The sequence below is a fragment of the Antechinus flavipes genome, chromosome 5, assembly GCF_016432865.1.
Source record: "Antechinus flavipes isolate AdamAnt ecotype Samford, QLD, Australia chromosome 5, AdamAnt_v2, whole genome shotgun sequence".
In the NCBI taxonomy this organism is placed as follows: domain Eukaryota; kingdom Metazoa; phylum Chordata; class Mammalia; order Dasyuromorphia; family Dasyuridae; genus Antechinus; species Antechinus flavipes.
Genome location: NC_067402.1, coordinates 257,426,720 through 257,449,764, shown reverse-complemented (window position 1 = coordinate 257,449,764; position 23,045 = coordinate 257,426,720). Strand labels below are relative to the sequence as shown.

The 23,045-nt window shown below is 33.3% G+C and overlaps 1 protein-coding gene across 1 annotated transcript in view; it reads right to left on the bottom strand.

Annotated features, from left to right (window-relative positions):
* Positions 1-23,045, bottom strand: part of LOC127538738 (centrosomal protein of 290 kDa-like) — an 80,990-nt gene that overhangs the window by 33,068 nt on the left and 24,877 nt on the right. Inside the window, exons 9-16 of the mRNA XM_051962485.1 lie at positions 17,909-17,999; positions 16,980-17,091; positions 15,497-15,952; positions 14,087-14,251; positions 12,965-13,072; positions 12,606-12,740; positions 4,696-4,962; positions 3,562-3,669 (exon numbers count right to left, since the gene is read on the bottom strand). Of these exons, the coding sequence (XP_051818445.1) occupies positions 3,562-3,669; positions 4,696-4,962; positions 12,606-12,740; positions 12,965-13,072; positions 14,087-14,251; positions 15,497-15,952; positions 16,980-17,091; positions 17,909-17,999 (1,442 nt within the window). The remainder of the gene's footprint in view (positions 1-3,561; positions 3,670-4,695; positions 4,963-12,605; positions 12,741-12,964; positions 13,073-14,086; positions 14,252-15,496; positions 15,953-16,979; positions 17,092-17,908; positions 18,000-23,045) is intronic.

Here is a 23,045-nt window from a genome sequence, read left to right as displayed (position 1 = left end):
GTAGTACCCCCACTTTACCCTTTTTCTGGTACAATGTCCTTTCCACATCTAGTTTCTAGAACAAGGTATACATGTATTCTTTATACATCTTTATAGCCGAAATATAGTTCCCAAGATTAATCTTTACCTTTTTAGGTTTCTCTTGAGTTCTATATTTGTAGATCAAACTTTTTGTTAAGTTCTGGCTTTTTCATCAAAAATAGGTGAAATTCGCTTACTTCGTTGAATGTCCATCTTCTTCCCTGGAAAAAGATGCTCATTCTAGCTGGGAATTTTGGTTGCATACCAAGTTCCTTAGCTTTTCGGAATATCATATTCCAGGCCCTTCGATCCTTTAAAGTAGATGATGCTAGATCCTGGGTGATTCTTATTGTGGCTCCTCGATACTTGAATTGGGTTTTTCTAGCTGCTTGCAGTATTTTTTCCTTCGTCTGAGGGTTCTGGCATTTGGCCACTATATTTCTTGGTGTTTTGATTTTAGGATTCTTTCAATGTCTATTTTACCCTTTGTTTCTATAACTTCTGGGCAGTTCTCTTTGATAATTTCCTGGAAAATAGTGTCCAGGCTCTTTTTTTCATCATGCTTTTCTCGGAGTCCAATGATTCTCAGATTGTCTCTCCTGGATCTGTTTTCCAGGTCTGTTGTTTTCCCAAGAAGGTATTTCACAGTCTTTTCCATTGTTTGATTTTTTTGGAGTTGCTTGACTGATTCTTCTTGTCTCCTCAAGTCATTTAATTCCATTTGTTCAAATCTGACTTTCAATGAAGTATTTTCTTCACTTACTTTTTAAAAATCTTTTTCTAATTGTCCAATTGAGTTCTTTTGTTCTATGGAATTTTTTCCATTTTGCCAATTTTGTTTTTTAGAGAGCTATTTTCTGTTTCCAGTTCATTAATCCTATTTTTCAATGATTTTATTTCTTTATCCACTCTGTCTTTAAATGAGTGGGATGCATCAATTGGAGAATGGCTGGGTAAATTGTGGTATATGAATGTTATGGAATATTATTGTTCTGTAAGAAATGACCAGCAGGATGAATACAGAGAGGACTGGCGAGATTTACATGAACTGATGCTAAGTGAAATGAGCAGAACCAGGAGATCATTATACACTTCAACAATGATAATGTATGAGGACATATTTTGATGGAAGTGGATTTCTTTGACAAAGAGACCTAACTGAGTTTCAATTGATAAATGATGGACAAAAGCAGCTACACCCAAAGAAAGAACACTGGGAAACGAATGTGAACTATCTGCATTTTTGTTTTTCTTCCCGGGTTATTTATACCTTCTGAATCCAATTCTCCCTATGCAACAAGAGAACTGTTCGGTTCTGCAAACATATATTGTATCTAGGATATACTGCAACATATCCAACATATAAAGGACTGCTTGCCATCTAGGGGAGGGGTTGGAGGGAGGGAGGGGAAAAAAATTGGAACAGAAACGAGTGCAAAGGATAATGTTGTAAAAAAAAAAAATTACCCTGGCATGGATTCTGTCAATATAAAGTAATTATTAAATAAAAATTAAAAAAAAATAGATCAATTTAAAAAATAAAAATAAATGAGTGGGATGACTTCTCCAGACTCTTTTGCCAAGCCTCCCTCTCCTTTTCCCATTTTTCTTCTAGCTCCCTTGTGAGAGCCTTTTTAATTTCTTCTATGAGGTTCATCTGTGCTGAGGAACAGATGATTTCCTCCTTTGGGGATTCACCTGGAGACAGTCTGTTTTTAGTTTCCTCAGGGTTTAGAGTCTGTTCTCTATCTGTATAGAAGCTGTCAAGGGTTAAAGTCCTCTTCAATTTTTTGCTCATTTTGTCAAAGAATCAAAGACAAACTAGCAAAGAAAAAAAAGAAAAAAACCCTAAATGGAGTCTGCTTTTTTGGGGGGGAGGAGCTGGGTGGTGTTACTGAGCTTCCTTTACAGACTGCAGGGGCAGCAGCGAGGCACTAGCAGGACTGTGCTGCGTCTGCACTCTGAGACTCCAAGAGCGTGCTGAGACACTGTGGGGGAAGGGTGGCCAGGTCCCGAGAGACTCCAGCTATTTGGCGTTGTATTCTTCACCTCCTCCCTCCCCACCCCCCACCCCCATAGCTTTTCTGCTGGACTGCTGGCTTGCTGCCAGGGCAAAGTGTCCCATCCTGTAGCAAAGCTCCCCCCGCAGAGACTGCTGCAATCACACCCCACCCCCCTCCAGTCTGCTCCTGTGCTCTCGCTGCCACTGCTGCCCTCAGCCTGCGCCCGATCTAAAACTGTCCCCATCCTTGAGCAAAAACAGACCTTTCTTGGCGAGCTTCAAGGATGTCTTCTCTTGGTAACTATTTGTGGGTTTTTTTTTAGTCAAGCATTAATTCAGAGGCTTGTAATGAAATGGATAGTGAGAGAAAACGCAGAGCTTACAAAGCTGTGTGCCTCCTCTCCGCCATCTTGGCTGGAAGTCCCCGTACTGAGGGTTTTAAAAAAAATAATCTCTCTATTTTATCTCCACAAATACCTCGTGAGGTAAATACTATTGCTGTCCCTATTTTACATTGAGGAAACTGAGGCACATAGAAGGTAAGACCAAGGTCACACATCTAGTATGTAAGGCTGAAATAGAATTATGGCCTTCCTGACTTCTAGCCCAGGCTTGTCTTTTATCTACTGAACAAACTCAAAGCCAAGAAACTTGGGAGTGTGAAAATGAAATCTGACCATACCCAAAGAGAACTGTCATTCTCTGAGAAATGGTAGTCTAATATACTTCCTGAGCAAGTTAATTACTCTCTTTGGGTCACAATTGTCCCATTGAAACCATAGAAGGGTGGGATATAGAACATGATTACCTTTTTTAGATATTACAATTTTCATTGGGGGGGGTAGACTTAAATTTTGTTGTTTCAGGTCAAAATACTGTTAAAAGAGTTAGCGAATGCTTTTGGATGAATCATGATTTTATACTTTCTGAATAAGCATGGCCTGTTTAGAGATGCTTGTCCCAGTCAGATTTTCCTTTTTTTTTTTTTTTTTTTTTTTTTTCTATTTTCTCAAGTTGTTGAAATAGAGAGAGAAATGTCTGGCATGGAGGCAGAGAGAAATTTGGGGTGTCAGGAAGATCTGGATTCAAGATTTGATCTCACCACTCAAAGTCTGATGGACTCAAGACAACTCTTCAAAACATAAGTTGTAGAGCAGGCATTGACTTATGCTTTTTGGTAGATGGACGTTTCTTCCTGGAAGTTCCTTACATCAATTAAACTTCATGTTCCAGACTAAAAATACCAAAGGTTGAAATGGAACCACCTTTTAAAACTGTTTTTAGGGAACAAGACTACTATCTATTGTACAAGATAGTTGATGTCGGGCCTTTTTTATACATAATGACATGCCAAAGAGAACTCTGATCCACTAAATATCTGTATCTGAATGAGTAAGATTATAGGATTTTATTTACTTATATATATTGTCTTTATTATAACAGAAGGAATGAATACAATTTTAAAATTTATATAAACACTTAAAGCAAAATCATTGAATAAAGAAAAAAGAAAAAAAAAAAACAGATAAAGATCTTACCATAGCTGTTTGTTTGAATTTGCTAAGTGAACTGTCAGCCTGCAGGTCTAATTTTTGATGAAGAATGAAAATATCTTCCTGATGCTTCTTAATAATTTCTCTTTGCTCCTGTATGAACATCAAATGAGAGTTCCTTTACCTCTGAAGACTGTAGTATCACATAATCCCAATTTAAAGTAATATAAATATTTTATAATCATTAAAAATTGAAACTTACTAACATCCTTCTCCTCTGCTTTGTTGTGTAAGGGGTCTGACCCTGAAATATATGTGGCTAGGCTAGGTAAACCCTCTTTAAAATGGACCCAAGCACAAGATTTTAAACATAAATGTAGCTTTTCAAAACAAGAAAGCTGGCCACCAGGTGATGAATTTTTCAGCACCAGCAGCTTTACTAAGCAAACATTAAGCACCTTCTCTGTGCAAGAAACCATGTTAGGCACAAGGAATAAAATAGTAGATATCGTACACAAGCTTATCTCTCAAAAGATTTACTGGCAACTCAAGAAGAGATTAAAATTTATGTGTGTAAAATGAGAACCCAACTGCTAAACTCAATAAAGTTCAAGGAAAAGTAATATGAGCATTACTTTTCCTATGAGGTAGAATGTGTGTTTGTACGTAATTGAGCTCTTTTGAGAAAGAAAAACAGAGGGCTAGGTCTCTTGCACATATTACTATGTAGTCCCATGGCCTATCCTTGAATTTGATAAAATATTCTTTATAATTAAAAAAATACTTTCAAAGTTATTTGTATTCTTTAGGAAATTCTTAAATGTTCAAGATTTTTTTTCTTGCCAGATCCATGGGAAACTTCTAAATACTCATCTACCTCGATTTATTCTACTTTTCCCCTTCGTCCTTCACCTAACTCCATTCCTCTTTTGTAAGCACAAATAGGTTTATTTGATCATCTTATCTCTTGTTATATGCACCTATAAGAAATTCTCACAAACACAAACTGTTCAGTTTTACTGATTAATCACAGTAAAGAAACCCTTCTAAACTAGACATTTTGAAAGTACAAAATAAACTCTCTCCTCTTCAACAGTAAAATGGAATTTAGTACTGTATTACAGACAAGATCATGAAAAGGCCTTTTATGAAAATCACTCTGTGTTACAACTCAGGTACCTCTCTGGCTTTTTCTAGCAGATCCTGATATTTCTTTAGGACCTCCTCCTTTTGATTTAATCTCGCTTGCATGTTGGCAATGGCCTGGTGAGCAACTTTCAATACACGATGGCTCTCTGGCTCTTCTTCCTTTCTATTGAGCTGGGCCATGAGCCGCTCTCTTTCTGCTGTTGCAGGGAGGCGGAGTCTGAGTTCATTGATTATTCTATCTCTTGACAGAACATTTTGTTCGGAGTCCCGTAAGGCAGACTCTTTCTCCTTCAGTTTCTGTAATATAGAAAATTATCACTCAATAATATATCATTTAAAAAACCCATGTTTTCCTCTTTAAAATGATTTAACACAATTTTTTATTCAGTTCTAAACAGAACTTCAGTACTAGATATAAAAAGAACTGATGAACTATAAAAAGCTTGACTATATTTAAATAGAAAGGAAAAACAGATTAGATTGAAGTTACATTAGATCCAGCTATATGTGCTGTTAAGTAATAAACATATTAAGCATATACTAAGACAAATAGATTAGAAAAAAGATGAAAGATGAAAGAAAATACCATATTCTAACTCAACCTAATATCTTTGGACTCAAAAATTGGAAGGAGACAGACATGGAATTGTTTATAATTTTCCTAAAAATTTTAACTCTTGCATGAGTGACCAAAGTAGGAAGTCAATAATGTCAAAAGACAATATTAATCATGAAATATTTACATATTCTTACCATGGCCAAGGGCAACATAGAGTATTTCTATAAAGTTATTTCTAACAAATTATCAAGCAGAATGATGGAAGATTAAGAGATATACTCCTCTAGAAAGCAGCAAATACTGTCAAATAAGAAGCAAAATAAGAAGAATATGCTATCTAGCCAATCCAGATCATGATGGCTAGGAACACATACAGATGAATGAATGAATGAATGAATGAACATTTATTAAGTACTTCCTATGTATTGAGAACTGTGCTAAGGGCTAAAAGGCAAAGGACAAGAAATAAAAGTGAAAGATCCAGCATTTTTAAAGTAACAACATTATCATTTGCAATAATCATGTAACCTCAGAGCAATGTGTGAATATGAGGAAATAAAATTGATTCAATAAACTGCAAAATACACCTTTAATTCAATGTTTTCTCAACGATTAATCCCCTTAGATAGGGTTGAAACACTTTTAATATTCCCTTCTTTGTTATTACCTTAAAAATCTACAGCAATTTTTTAACTATCTTCAATAATAGCAAATTTTGATTCTTTGAAAGTTTGATTTTTGAATAAATTTCAAAGCTATTGAAAAGCATGTATGAAAAATAAGATGGGTGATCAGGGCAGCTCGATGCCACAGTGGACAGAGCACTGGCCATGGAGTCAAGAGGACCTGAGATCAAATCCATCCTCAGACACTGAATATTTCCTAGCTATGTGACCCTGGGCAACTTACCCCACAATTGTCTCATGAAGAAAATGATAATAAAATGGGTGATCAAATGGGAAAATGTTATGTTTGATCGAAATGAAGTATGACTACAAAGTAATGAGATTAGTTTTCTTATATGACACATAATTATGAAGGCAATTACAAAAAAAGAGTTCTAAAAATGGTTTGGGCAGTAGCAACACAGTGTGATGAGCTAAATCAACTTCCCAAGTTAACTACTTTCAAAGAATACAGAATAAATTCTGGCATTCAAAAAAAAAAAATCAGTCTTATCACTTTGATTCAGGGACACTAGTTTTGGGTATTTCTGGTACACAGTACTGTGTCTCTGAACTTGAACATTATTCCAAGTTGTCTCCCATGCCTGCCATGGTCTCCTTCTTCAATTCTACCTTCAAGCATAGGTAGAATCAACTGAGAAAAGGAAGAAAAGAAATGACATTTACATAGTGCTTTCCAATGTCTGAGCTCTGTGCTGAGTGCTTTAAAAACAATGTCTCATTTGCTCCTAACAACATTACTGTGAGGTGGTGGTGGTTTGTTGTTGTGTTTCAGATGTGTCTCACTCTCAATTCCAATTGGGTTTTCCTGGGCAGAAATGTTAGATTGGTTTGTCACTTCCTTCTTCAGCTTATTTTACAATGAAAAACTGAGATAAACAGAAGTTCAAAGACCTGCCTAGGGTGAATCCTGAGAATGGATTTGAACTCATGAAGATGAGTGTTCCTGATTCTAAGCTCAGAACTGTATCCACTGTGTTTCCGTCAAGTGTCAATCAAAGCCCTTTTTTCTGCAAAAAGCCATTTCCAATCCTTAATCTTAGTGCCCTTCCTCTAGATGACCCATATCCCATCAATTCTTCCCTATATAGCTTGTTTGTGAATTGCTATTTCTACAGCATCTTCCCCATTAAATTGTGATGTACTTGAGAACAGGGAGTGTTTTAATTGGATCCCTCATGCTTACCACCATGCCTGGCACATAGAAGGAGCTTAATCAATGCCAGCAGATAACTGATTCATATCCTACATGAAAGCTGAAGCTTGGATGACCTGCTAGATGAATAGTAAAAAAAAAAAAAATCTGTGTTGGAGCTGAAATAATTTTAAAGGCAATAAGAACATTTTCCAAAGATAAATCCAAAAACAATAATAACACATACATTTCCTAAAGAAAATAAAATACTAGTAATCCACATGCCAGCTTTTTCATTTGCATAAAATCTTTAGGACTATGATCTGGATATGTCTAAATAGTATTCTTGATTTTAATAAAACCAAAAACACAAGAAACTAAAAGGCATTCTGTTTAAAGATTATATGATCTTCATGATCACACAATATGTCAAGAATATAAGCTCCTGTAGTATTTAATTGTTTATTAATTTGAAGAATTTGACTTCACAGAATAAATGACCCATTCAAAACTCTTTTTAAAGTTTCTCCTATACATATATAATTAAAGTTATTTTACACATAGATATAAAACCACTAAAGATGCCATAAAAGAGATGTTTGCTCAATAAACCACTGAAATCAAGCTAGATATATATTCACTCGTGACATTTGCCACTGACAAGAAAACTTTTCAAACAAGAGTACAATGCCTTACTACTGGCTTCTACAAATGCTATTCTTTATAGGTGACACTGAGCTCAAGAACATCATTCAAGGAACAACCATCCACACAAGAAAAACAAAGCAGGGGCAAAGTTAAGATGGCTAAGACTGTTAACACTTTTAACACGTAAACAATTTTTAAAAAATGTCTCAAATTGAATTCTAGAATGGTAGAACCAACAAAAGGTCAAACTAAGACATTCTTCCAGGCAAAAGACAACTTAGGAGACTAGAAAGAGGTATCCGTGACATGAGGAGGAAGTTCACCCAGAGCCCTAGTGGATTATTAACAGTGGCAGCAGCATCTTTAGGAGCTCTCAAGGCAGAGATGGTAAGGGAACCTGACAAATAGTCCAAAAGGGACCACAGAGGAGCCCTGACCTAGCCCTGGACAGACAACCAAACACTGTTTGACACCTCCATTGCCTATGCCCATTTCTGAGTTACTGTGTAAGTGGAGATAGATAGTTACAAAGGAAGAGGAGCCCAGAGGAGCATTATCATTTCTGGTCCCAAGAGAGCAGGAGCCCTGAAAAACAGTATTTTTTATGCTAAAAAGATTTCAGGAAAGGTAGCTAGGTGGCGCAGTGGATCAGCCTTCATCATCATCATCAGCTCTCAAGTCAAGAGAACCTGAGTACAAAGCTGGTCTCAAGACACTTAACACTTCCTAGCTGTGTGACCCTGGGCAAGTCACTTAACCCCAATTGCCTCAACAACAACAACAACAAAAGATATCAGAACACTGCCACTGACCACACCTTTCTCCAGATCACATCAGCTTGGCAGAACTGAAAATTTTCAACCCCCCAGAACTAGCTATGAAAATAGCAGCGAGAAAACTGCTGAAGCTCCTCTCTTCTACCCCAATCTTAGAAACAAAGTGCAACTTTAACATAAAGTTCAACTTCAAGTAACAGGCTGGAAGAAAGAAGTACACAGCAACAATTACTACAATAACAACAACAACAACAACAACAACAACAACAAAAAACCCTCATCATAAAAAGCTATTGGTAAGCCATTGAAAAGTTTCCCTAGGGCAGATCAAGATCAAGAAATATGCTTTTCAACATTAATTAAAGTGGTAGGAAAAAAGGGAAAAGAAATAAGAGTAAGGGAAGAAGATGAAAGAACAATTCACAAAAAAGATTGAAAAAAACACCTTAAAAACAGAATTGGACAAATGATTTTAAAAGTCTCATAATCATCAAGAAACAATAAAAGGAAGTCAAAAGAATGAAAATGTAAAATCAAATGTAAAATATCTCAATAGGAAAAGTTATTTTTCTGGAAAATCTAGAAAACAGACTGAGGAAAGATACTTTAAGAATTATTGGATTATCTGAAAACTATGATTTTTTTTAAAAAAAAGCCTAGATATCCTACTGCAAGAAGTTATAAAAGAAAACTTCCCCATTGTCCTAGAACCAGTGTGTAAAATAGAAGTGGAAAGAATCCACCAATCCTCTCTTGAAAGAGATTCCCAGGATGAAAACTCCCAGGAATTAGTTACAACCATATACCAGAGCTGCCAGTCATAGAGAAAACACTACAAGCAGCCAGAAAGAAACCATTCAAATAGTATAGAACCACAGTCAGGATCACACAAGATTTACCAGCTGCCATGTTAAAGAAATGGTAGGTTTGGAACATGATAAGAATTCTCTAAAGTAAAGGAGCTGGGATTACAACCAAGAATAAGCAAAACTGGATATAATCCTTCGAAGGAAAAAATAGACATTTAATAAAACAGAGGACATTCAAGATTTCCTAAAGACCAAAACTAAATAGAAGTTTTGACTTTCAAATACAAGACTAAAAAGAAACATAAAAAAGTAAATGTGAATGAGAACTCCTACCAGACTCAATAAAGTTAAATTCTTATATTAAAAGGTGATACAAGTAACTCCTAACAACTTATGTAATATTAAGTCAAGGACACTACATAAGCAAGTGACATGGGAATGAATCAATTAGCTTCAGATGATCAGAAAAAAGAAAAGGGAATGCACTGAAAGAAGGAACGGGGAAAGTTATTGCATGTAATAGAGGCATGCAAGAAAGAGTTTTTATATTAATGGGGAAAATGATGTGAGATAGGAATAAATTAAGGTTTTCAAGTAATATAAGTAAAATCAAAATAAGATAGATCAATGGGAATTAATAAGAATGGAAATTTTCCAATCAGGTAAGAAGAGAACTAATAATAATAATGTCCATTATCATCAATATTATTCAGTATTTTACTAAAAATGCCAGTTATACATAATAAACAAAAAATGAATAAAAATAGACAAGGAGACAAAACAATATATTTATTCTAAGAGAACCCTAGGTAATACACTAAAAACTAACTGAAACAATGAACTGCACAGAAGTTATAGCATGTGAATTAAACCACACAAATCAGCTCTACTTATATGTTACAAATCTCAGCAGGAAGAGACAAAAAGAGAAATTCCTTTAAAAATAATCACAGAGAATATTAAACAATTGGGAGTCTACCTGCCAAAAGAAACCTAGGAACTACATGAACATAATTGCAAAATAACTTTTCACACAAAGATAGATCTGAACAACCTGAGAAATATTCATTACTCACGAGTAGGTCAGGATGATAAACATGTCAATTCTACATAAATCAATATACTTATTCATTGATATGCCAATCAAACTATCAAACAATTACTTTATAGATCTAAAAATAATAAAGTATAACTGTAAAAAAAAAAGAATATCAAGGGGAAAAAATGAAAGAAAATGACATAGAATTATTAGGTTTCAAGCAATACCAAAGTGGTAATTATCAAAATAATCTAATACTGGCTGAGAAATAGTGGCAAGTCAGTGGAATAGATCAGATACACTAGACACAGTAGTAAATGACCACCATAATCTTATATTTTATAGACTCAAAGATCTAAGAGTTGAAGGAAAGAACTCTCCACTTGACACAAATTGCTGGGAAAACACTTTGGAAGAAATTAGGGACACACTAACATCTTATGCAGCATAATAAAATAGAGTCAAAATGGGTAAATGATTTACATATAAAGGGTAATATCATAAGCAAACTAGGGGAGCATGGAAAAATGCACCTATCAGATCTATGATAAGGGAAGAGTATATCACCAAAGAAGAGATAGATAGAATCATGGCATCCATTATTATTAAAAAAAACAATAGAGAGTATAGGAATAAATGACCTTTCCTTAAAACAGCCAGTAGCATCTATTTAAAACCATCAGCAAGCATCATATGTAATGGGGATAAACTGGAACCATTCCCAATAAGATCAGGGGTGAAACAAAGTTGCCCACTATCACCATTTCTATTCAATATTGTATTAGAAATGCTTGCTTTGGCAATAAGAGAAGAAAAAGAGAGTAAAGGAACTAGAGCAGGTAATAAGGAAACCAAATTATCACTGTTTGTAGATGATATGATGATACACTTAGAGAATCCTCTAGAGAATCAACTGAAAAACTGTTAAAAGTAATCCACAACTTTAGCCAAGTTGCAAGACACAAAATAAATCCACATAAATCATCAGCATTTGTGTACATCACTAACAAAATCTAACTGCAAGAGATACAAAGAGAAATTCCATTTAAAATAACTGTCAACAGAATAAAATATTTGGGAATCTATCTGCTAAGGGAAAGGCAGGAACTATGTGAGCAAAACTACAAAACATTTTCCACACAAATGAAGTCAGATTTAAATAATTAGAAAAATATCAAGTGCTCTTGATAGGTCGAGCGAATATAATAAAGATGACAATACTATCTAAACTAATCTGTTTATTTAGTGCTATACCAATCAAATTCCCAAGAAACTATTTTACTGAGCTATAAAAAAATAATAAAATTCATCTGGAAGAAGAGGTCAAGAATTTCAAGGGACTTCATGAAAAGAAAATCAAATGAAGGTGGCCTTGCTGTACCAAATCTAAAACTTTATTATAAAGCAGCGGTTATCAAAACTATTTGGTACTGTCTAAGAAACAGAGCAGTTTACCAGTGGAATAGATTAGATTTACTGAACAAAATAGTCAATGACTATAGTAATGTAGTGTTTGATAAACCCAAAGACTCCAGCTTTTGGGATAAGAATTCACTATTTGACAAAAACTGCTGGAAAAAGTGTTAACTGGCATGGCAAAAACTAGGCACTGACCCACACCTAACACCATATACCAAGATAAGATTGAAATGGGTTCATGATCTAGACATAAAGAATGATATGATCATGAGAAGTAAAATAGATAATTTTTATTATATAATACTAAAAGTTTTTTGCACAAACAAAAGCAACACAGCCAAAATTAGAAGGAAAGCAGGACATGTGGGAAAAACATGTCAAATTTCTCAGATAAAATTTTTTTTTGGGGGGAATCACTTTGCTAAAAGCAAGAATTAAATCAATTTCTAAGTCCTCATTAACAAGTGACATTTTATAAAGAATACATACTAAAGAACAGATTCATGCAAGAAAGTAATATAGAATGAAAATTTAGGAACAATATTCAATTAAATAGTGAAGAATCAGATATTTGTAGACAACTCCTTCATACTTTTCAGCTGCCACATTATGGGTCACTGCTCATCAATATGCCCATAGAATGAAAGCAAAAGAGGTCAGGAAGAAAAACTCAAATCAATCAATTCTGTTTTTTTTTTCTTAGTGATTCATATCAGCTATGTTAAGGAAAAGATTTGAAAGCAGTGGCAAGAATATGTTTTTCAATTACTTACAGGTTTAATAATAAATTGCAAGCTTCACCCTCATGGACATATATTAACATAGGAGCTACACATTAATGTCTAATACTTTTAAGACAAATTAATTACCTCTTCCAATAATTTACAAGTTGCTTGAGTCTCCATGATTTTTTGAACATTCTGCTTGATTTTTCTCAAAGCTATCTCAAGTTGACTTGAAAGAGGCAACCTAGGGTCTGGTATTGATCCTGTAGCCTCTTCAAACTGTTGTGAAATACAAATTTGCAAAAACCAGTTCTAATATTAAAAAAAAAATGCTCATTTTTCTCAAGTGTATCAGAAGCATAATTTAAATGCTATCTCTTTTTTAAATATCAAAATATAATTTTGCTTGATTGGGGAGGAAAATTTTCCAACAATATTCTAAACCTTTTTACAAAGCAAGAAATTTGTGTACTATTCACAATTTATCGTTAATCACTATATACCTTTTGTGCTGCGTTCAAGATTTCATTTTGTTGACTATCAAATATATCCAGCTGACGTTCTAACTCAACCTCTCTTTGATCCCAGGTCATCTGCTGTTCTTCATGAATCTATGGAAAAACAGTTTTACTTCAACAACAAAGCAGAAACTGGAAGAAATTTACAAATGTGTAAATGGAATAGCTAAAGATATAAGATGAGTTAATGTTGGAGTCTAGCTCCTGTAGTGAATTAAGGGTGTGAATTTTACCTGGACCAGGTGGAGTCTCGAATATGAACTCTTCAAAGTTTATTGATCAGAGAGATGAATATATATACTTCACATGCTCATAGACTTGATACAAAGTATGCTCTTTGAAGTTCCTATAGTTCTCTCTAACAAACAAGATCTACTGATATGTAAATGATTAAGACTTGAATCTTAGTTAATTAGACAGAGATGCAAATAGCTAAGATACACATCAGGATAAAGTTTATCATACTATTGTCTCAAGTAACTTTCTCCCAAATGCCTTTAGTCGCTATTGTAGGCTTTTTTTCCAGTCCTAAATTCAAAGGTTTGCCTTTAATCCAAAAAATAGTGTTTGCATTTTGCTTCAGTTGCTAGATTATTAATTCATTATTGGCAAGCAGTCTCTGTTATTTCAATAAGAAAAGGGAGTTTGGGTGAGCCAATTTACAGTAAGATTCAAGACCTGGAATAGATTCTTACCTCCTGGCCCTCTACAAGCTAAGGTGTTCAACTTAATATTACTATTTGTGTCATATTTTCTATCTTTACTATTATAAGAATCATCCAAGGGCAACAGTGGATAGAGCACAGCTCTGAAGTCAGCAGGACCTAAGTTCAAATGAGACACTTAACACTTCCTAGCTGTGTGACCTTAGGCAACTCACTTAACCCCAATTGCCTCAGCAAAAAAAAAAAAAAAAAAAAAAAAAAAAAAATCATACCTTTAAAAATGATTAAAATAGTAAGTAAGAACTGAATTTATGCTGTTTTACAGTAACAATGGGAGCTCTATACAGACTTATAGCAGTCACTTAGGCAGTAGATCAGACTTTTAGAGATGGTATCAGAAAAACAAAAATGAATCCTTGTATTTACATCCAAATATATGCACCTTGTTTTGTTGTACAATCTCTTCTTCTAGATTGCTAATTGTGCGTTCATATTCAGAAATTACATTTTTCAAATATTTTATTTCTTCTTTATCTTTCACGAATTCTCTATTGAGTTTGAGTTCTTGAAGATGAAGTTCTTCTATTTTCATATGCCAACCAATTACCTAAACAAGACAAAAAAGGAGTGTGTATATATATTTATATATGTGTTTATGTGTTGTATTAGGCATACATAGGAATATTATACACATAAATACTATTCACTTTAAATACTTCAATTGATTAGATCATACATCAAGCTTTCCATAGTAAAGTTGTGTACTACAAACTCCCTTATCTAGTCATATTCCGAAGTTTTTCAGTTAGAGGATATAAAATATTTATAATCATTATACTTTAGCTAGAATGAATTATCTACCCAATTGACACTTAGACAAATTGTGTGTCTTGCTATTGGAAAGAGTGTCACAAATTTGAATAAGCAATTCTCATTAATAGGACTTAGGTCCAAAGCAGCAACAATAAAACTTCATTAATTCCTGTTGTTAAAAGAAAGACTAGTTCAAATAATAAAAACTATGAATTCTAAGTTATTTCTAAAGAAATATGAGTTTACTAATTTTATATATTATATACATATATATATGAAACCAGACTTTTAAATATACAAAGAAAATTCATTTGAGACCTAGTACAAGGAATGATAAGGAATTTTAAAATTAGGACTAAAATTATTTATATATGAATGAGTCTAAAGTGCTAGAAGATGTTTGCTCTTTATCACATTTGCCATTTCCCCTTCATTCTTGTTTCCGCAATTAACTTGAATAGAAAATCTTCAAAAAAGTGAGCTCAGAGATCAACTAGTACCTGAAAGCCTTACTGAAATCTACATCTCTACCTGTAGCACTGCCATTATCTACCAATATGGTTATCCACTTTAAAAAAAAAAAAAAAAAAGAACTAAATCCAGGAGTAAAGTAGAATTATGTCTTGGTTTATGCCAAAAAACATCAAAAAGGAAAATTTCAGCCCAGCTCCCATCTAGAGGTACCCAGGTGGCATAGTGAATAGATGGAAGGCCTGACTTTGATTTGGGCCTTGCACATATCACAGGATCAGATTTAGAAAAGGGTCATTAAAAGTTCTTGTATCCACAGTCATTTTATAAATGAGGAAACCAAGCCCTGAGAGATGAGGTGACCTGAATGTCAGAGGCAGGATCTGAATCTTGGTCTTTCAGCCCTCATAAGCCTGCGAGTAGAGGGAGCTTACTCATTTGGGAGTTTTCTCACCCTGTTCCACCTGTTCCTACATCCTCAAGCTTGAAAATGACTCATGGAAGCAGAATCTTACAAAAATTCCACATGCGATTTTAACCTTAACATCTAAGACCAAGAACATCCCACCTTCTGGGCCCCCCTGGCATCCTTTAAGGTGCTTATTAGCTCCTCGAGGCCTTTCAACTTTAATTCCAGCTCCAGTGTTTTGTTTTCCATGGTTCTCCGCTCCTCCTGACAAGTCCTGACTTCTTGCATGACTTGCAGTTTGTCATTCTGGAGCTGAATCATAGTTTTGGAAAATTTCTCCTGCTGGGCCAAGGGCAAGGCCCCACTGAACTGTCGTCGCAAAGCCTGAATGGTGCTACGCAGATGCTTTGCTCTGTTTCTCCCTTCCAGGCGGGCAAAGTACAGACTCTGCTCCTTCTCATCAAGCTTTTGCTCAAGACGCAATTTGTAGGTCTCCATCTTCTGCAGCTGGGAAGTCACTGACTCCAACTTGCTAACAGAAGTGGCTTCGCTCATTTGCAATGCAACAATATGCTGATGCAACTTGGCAATGAGGGCTTTTTCATCTGACTGTGCCTAGTGACAAAAGAAATTAAGGGGGGAGAAGGGGGTAAGAAATAAGATGAAATCATACCTTTGCTTCCTTTCCCAGCTCAACTTTGACCAGTTCCAAGAAGACTTCCTTAAAATGAACTGCTCTTCCTCGGAACTCTAAAATACTTGTAAACCCTCATCATACTGCATCAGCATTTTACAGTTGCTACTAATACATGTTTCCACTCTCTTAAGAAAATGATAAAATGCTCAAAGACAAGAACCGTGTCTTGCTTATCTTCCTTGTCGCATAGTTTGGTAACGTAACTTATCTGTCAGTTAACAAATTTTCACCCAAAGAGTTAGGTTATTTTCATATGAAAGTGCTATTTATGGATATGTTATAATACTACTCAAATTCAAGTATAGCATGTACTATAATAACCTCCAAAGACCATTCTATCTTCTAAGTTTGAATCATCTGATGAAAGAATTCTCAATGAGAACACTTTGATTCCAGTCCTGGCTTTATTAAGCAGCCATTTCATTTGGGGATACCAAATTAATTATTTTCAATACTTATACTATTGGCCCCTATTTTATGAGAATGATGTGATTCTAATAAAAAAAAATAGTCAAGATATTTAGGGCTTTTGGTTTTGTTTTTTAAAGAAAAGCCAAATGTGAAAACAAACCAAAAAACCCAAATCGAACTATAGTATTTATGTATTTTTGTTCAGCATTATCTTTCTCATAATTAGTCCTATACTAGATCAATACTATATACTATGCTGTTTTACATAACAATGGGAGCTCTATACAGACCTATACTAGATCCATACGAACACACACCTATTTTTTCCAAACACCCTTTTGCTCCCTCCCCCTTTTCTATTCCACAGAGAGATCCAGTTGCAGGATATTCTAACTAGTTTTTACCAGACTTCTACCAAGGGTGAATAGCCTTGAAGTTTCTAAATCACTGTAAATGATTTATGAACCATGTTCAACTAGATTTTTAAAAATTAGTAAATTCATACCTCTTGTGAAGAATTGGTGCTATTCTCACCTGGTAGTCTAACACCTGCATTCTCAGAGATTCCACTTCCTTTTCTCTGGACTGCTGATGTGAACTCAGAGCTTCAACTTGAGTTTTGGCAATATCAGCAATTTCCTTAAGTCTAGTAAGTCATACAATCATATAGTAATACTATTTAGGCATGTAATAATTTTCTAAATACAAAATTATGAATTTTTTCTGAAAATTAATTACAATGCTGAGTTTCTATTCTTTAAGACTGGTTTATAGGTTTTCTATTTAATATAAACAGACTATATCTGATAGTCAATGGTTTGAATACAAATACACATTATAATATTAAGGCAAATATTGTCAACAAGATGGCAGATCAGATGCTTTCCTCAATCCCCACTAGAAAGATACAGGGACTAGACTTGGGATTTCATTTGTATAAGAAAGTCTTAAATGTGGAAATTCTTCTAATAGTATAGGTTAACACCTTCTCTATAACTCTGTTTAGAGAATTACCTGAAAACTGTGTAAGAATATGACTTCTCCAGGGTCATAAATACAATACATATCAAAGACTAAACCTAAATACTGGTCTTCCTGGGCCTGGGTCTATGCCCATTTTAGAATCCCCTTTTGTTGTAAAAACTTAACCAGTTCAAGCCCTCTGCTTGCTCCTCATAATACATCAATAATAATGGAACTTGGGCTTCTGTCTAAAGGATGCCTATTTAAGGACTCTAAAAGCTGCAGCAGACTGAGTCCAAAATATAGTTTCCACTGCCCTCCAACCTGTAAAAAGTCACATACACTAATAATGCCAGCCTGAAAAGGAAAGGCAAGCCAACAGAAGAACTGAGAAAGGATGCTGAGGAGGTAAGTAACTCTACCAAGCCTAAAGGAAAGGGGACTGGAACCCAGCTTAGTCAGCCCTATCTGTCCACAGGTTACATATATCAAGGACTAACTCCAAGGAGCCTGACATATGCCAGTGGGGATCAAGCTGAGGAAGTATGGCAGTAGAGTCCCAAGATTTCACCCTTAAGCAAAGGTAGAAGCCTGCAAATGAGTAACAGAATATAAGAGAAGAAAGAATGAAACATAAAAAGGAAAAAAACAATAAAAATGTAGAATACAAATTAACAAATGAATAGAAAAGATCTAAAAACTAGAGTTTAAAACTTTCCTAACAAATAATTATACAACAAAGGAAATGAATTGATTTCTTATGAAACATTTTTTATTACTACAAAAAAATAGACAACAAATGTCAGAATTATTCAAAAAGAATTATTCATCAAATGAAATCCATAACAAATTATGAACATATGTGCATATATATACGTATACATATCTGAATTTACATTTCTCAATGAAGAAATTTTTAAAATTTATTAGCAGACTGGAGGAAAAATTAAATTATGATGGTGAATTGTTTCAAAAAAGCCAAAGAAAGATGAACATAATTGGAGTCTGAAAATATTAAAGTGGCTGAAAATATGGAAAAAAAGGAAGGGGAAAGATAATGTTTTTAAAAGATTCAACGTCTATCACAGCCAAAGCCAATGACATCTAAGGCAATGACAATTGTGTAAAAATTGTAGTCAATTTACGGATTAGAGGTTTCTCAAAAGAACTCAAGAAATAAAAAAAATCTGAATATCATGGAAATATTTTATAAAAAAAAAACTAACATTTGCAAATATAGACAACTAAGAAACACAGGAATCTATAGATGACCTCAAGTAAAGAAATCTGTATACATCTACCTCAGAGACATGGAGTAATTAAATTTAACTACTTCAATGACAAATTCTATAAGCAAATAGGATAATACCTTCTTATACATAAGAAATTACATTTGAATAACACAAGATTTTGCCCCATCCATTAGAAAGAGTAAAAAGGGAGGGGAATAATATACTTTGAAAAGCAAAAGTAGCGTAAATATGAGCCTAATCACAATTTTTTTAAAAAGTACATCAACCAAAGAGAGGCATTTGAAAAATTCTTGTAAAAGGAAATTTAAAAGACACAAGCAAAACATTCTACTGGCAAACAGCCCAAACAACAGAAGCACAAGAAAGTAAGTACAATTACCAATGAAAGAATAGGTAAAGAAACAAATTAACACATGTTCAGAGATCATTTTTAAAATGTAAGAGAAAGAAAAAAGATTGCTCTAAGGAAGAAAAAAGAGGGATTGTGAAAAATTTTAAAGTAGACAAGGGAATAAAAAGGGAAAAATAAGTGAAAAGAGAAGAACAGAAATGAAGCATACAACTAAACAATCCCACAGAGAGGAAATCTATGAATTTTGTGAGACAGAACTACAAAGGGCAAAGATGTATGTGTGGAAAAAAGGGAAATAGAGACACAGAGGAATGAGATACATCCCCTTAATAATCCCTGGGTAAACAGCAATGAAATGACACCTACAGTCTCTCAACAAAAAGGCTTAAGGAGAATGGTAAAGGCAGCACAAGAAATCAGAACTGGGAAAATCTAAGAAGTCTTAGCCTCACAAGGGTAAAGGTAAAGGTAGATGTGCAAAAGGAGACAATGAACTTACAATGAACTGAATATTAGAAAAAGTAGGATGTAATCTTCTCTGAAGGTATTGTGACTCCCATGACAATATCCCCCTTCAGGAGAAAGAATAAGAGAATCCCCAAAGGCAGTTGGAATAGGATTGGGGGAGGAGACATAGATGTACCCATAAATCAGCAGGCAAAGTTAATGAGGTTGAAAACTGACTGCATAATTAGAGAAAGCAGTAATTTCTACCATGGGTCACTGCCTCATGCACATTATATTCTCCCATGAATTGAAACTTCTAAAAGTGAGGCATGAGAGAAAAAAAAAAGAAACATACCAGGGCAAAATTTCTTGGAGTGATAAAGTAGAAAACTGATTAGAAGGAGCTCAAGCCTAGAATTTCAGAAGATTTAACTTTATGAGGACAAAAAGAGGTCAAAGAGGAATAAATAAGAATAAAGACCCCAAATCAGTATATAAAATAGTTCAGAAAGGGAAGAGAATCAATGAACAGACAAAACAAAGAAAAAAAAATTAAAGAAAAAGGGATAGAGAAAACAAAACAATAAACTAAAGAAGTTATGGGTTAGAAGAGAAAGCATTTTACATTAATGTTAAATGAATTAAGATAAGAAAATGAAGGGGAGGGGAAAGGAAAATAAACGGGGAGGAATAGGTAAAAATGAAAAGAAAAATAAATCAATATTTAAGAAAAATCTCCAGCCAGGAAAAAAAAGTGCTGGTGATTAAGAGCAGAAAAAGAGGAAGAGAGATCTTTGTGGGAATAAGACTACATCAAAGTTGCTTAAACAAAATTAATTATAAAAACAAAGTATTGATGTCAGAAAGGAAGCAAATTTTTTAAATATTTAAAAAACAATACTAAGTATATAAATAGAAGAAAACTATCATAACTCCTATAACTATAAACTTAAAATAACTCAACAAAAAAGGAAAAATGGATAATACAATAAAATTCTACAAATTATTCCTTATAATAAACACATCTAAAAAGCAAAAACATATTTAGAATCAAAATGAGAGGCTAGAACAAAAGTTATGCATCTAATTAATCTATAAAAGCAGGAATTGTGACCATCCAGCAAAAACAAAACTTCACAATATGAACAAATGAAAAAATTTAATGACACATAAAAGTCACAATGAAACAATATCAAGATTAAAGATATTAGTGCTAAATGGCAAATTAAATTCATGAAGAAAAAATTAACTGAATTTTAAAAACAAATAGATAGTAATTCACTAAAAAGAGGCTTTAATATTCCTTTTTCAAAATTAAAATCTAACACAGAGAGAAATAATCTTTTTTTTTTAAATAACAGAATAAATTGTGGAGCAATTTGGAATTAAGAGATTTTTATTATCTTCTGAATGGAACCACTAAATAATGCATATGGACACACATGCACACAGATACACATACACACATATATCTTAATATAACATAGTACATTTGCAAAGATATATTTGTTATTAGGGAGCAGAGAAAACTAAAATGTTTTGTTTTGTTTTGTTTTTAGAAAGCAGAAATACACCCTATAAAGGATATAACACCAAAACCAAATAGTAATATTATTAAAAACACAAGCAAAAGAAAGATATTAAATAATGAAATCTTAAAAAAAAAGTTAAAGAAGAAATCATACTAAGAATTACTATAATGTTCACAAGACAACTAAGTAAAAGTTCTAAGAACTAGCTAAATAAGTTCTCAAAGTAAAAATTATTTTTTGGGAAATACATAGAACATCTTAGATTAATAAACTAATATATATATATTTTAATTTAATTTAAAACATATAATTTAAATATGTATTTATATAATTTATACATGTATATGTAATTTAAAACATTAAAAGGAAAAGAAATAAATACAAAATAAGCATGAAAGAAATCTTTTAAAAAATTAAATAAAAAACCAAAACATTGTACTCTTGATTAAAAGAACACCCCCCAAAAAAATGGTTCTTTGACAAATGAACAAATTTGATAATTCAAGAATTATCCAAATTTATATTAGATGTCATTAAATGTCAAGAAAATTGTGATTTCAAAAGACATAGAATTATGTGAAAAATACAAAATATACAAATTAGCAGATTACTGAAAAGAGATTTTAAATAATCCAGTCCGAAAAGGAAACTGAACTAGCTATTAAGGAACTATCAATGACAAAAATAAAACAAAACAAAACAAACAAACAAAAATAAAACCACTGGTCTCTCAGATGGAGTTATAGGTGAATTTTATCAAACTTTAATAAAAATCACAATAGATATACTATAAAAATTATTCTCAAAAAATGAGATATGATACACTAGATTGTGCTCCTCTAATGGCAGAAATAAAGTTCTAATTCCTAAAGCAGGAAAGGATAAATGAAAGTGAACTCCCAATATCATTAATGAATAGAGACTGAAAATATGTAAGAAATACCTTTTCAAAAATATTACAACAATTTATTAAAACAAACATTTACTATGATTAAGTTGAATTTATATTAAGGATGAAAAGATGACATTATGAAACACATGAAGGAAATAATTAAATTTATTAAAAATAAAATCCAGGGGACAATTATGATAAGTTAAGCCTCATTCAAAATAACTACATAATGCATAAAATATCTTAGGAGCCCAAATGAGGAAAAATTTAAATAAAGGAAGAGAAAATCATAGGGCAGAGCCCTAATATGCCTATGACAATTCTATTTAAGTGAATTTGTAAACCAGATTTGTTTGTTTGATCAAGATCACAAAGTATTGGGAAGATTCCTCTTTAACAAAAAATAAAACTAGAAAGCAACTTGGCAGAGTTGAAAAAGACATAAAATAGACAGAGTTGGAAAAGACCTTAATGATCATTGAGTTTAATCACCTTCATTTTATAGTTGAAGAAACAAAAGCCCACAGGCTATAATTGCCATTTCAAGGGTTATCAAATAACCAAGTTCTGAGATCTGAACTCAAGTCATACTGACTCAAACTTCATCATTCTAACTACTATGTGATTCTTTCCAATAAAAAACAGAAAGAAGACAATTTTAAACATATTTTTTTTTTTTGCACAAACAAAATCAATGCAGTTAGACTAAGATAATTTGATTCTTGATGGGGGAAGTTTTTGCATCAACTATTTATGATAACAATAAGAGATTTAGAAAATTGACATAATTATGGGAAATTTAAGAGCTATTTCCTAATAAATAAGCAGTAAATGGATGGATAGAATATTGAAAAAATAAGGTAAAAATAATCAACGATCATGAAAAAATATTATAAATCATGCAAATATAAATTGAAACAATTCTCAAGTTTCATTTTTATACTCCTCAAATTGTCAAAGATAATAAAGTGTCAAAACTGGAGAGGTTGTAAGATAACAATAACATTAATGTATTGGTGTCAGTATTATAAATCAATCCAATTCTGGAAACAATTTGCAATTATGTAATTGAGTACTAAGCTTTTAACACTTAACTAAGACATCCCACAATTAGACATATACACACACACACACTCACACTCACTCACACTGAGTAGAGCC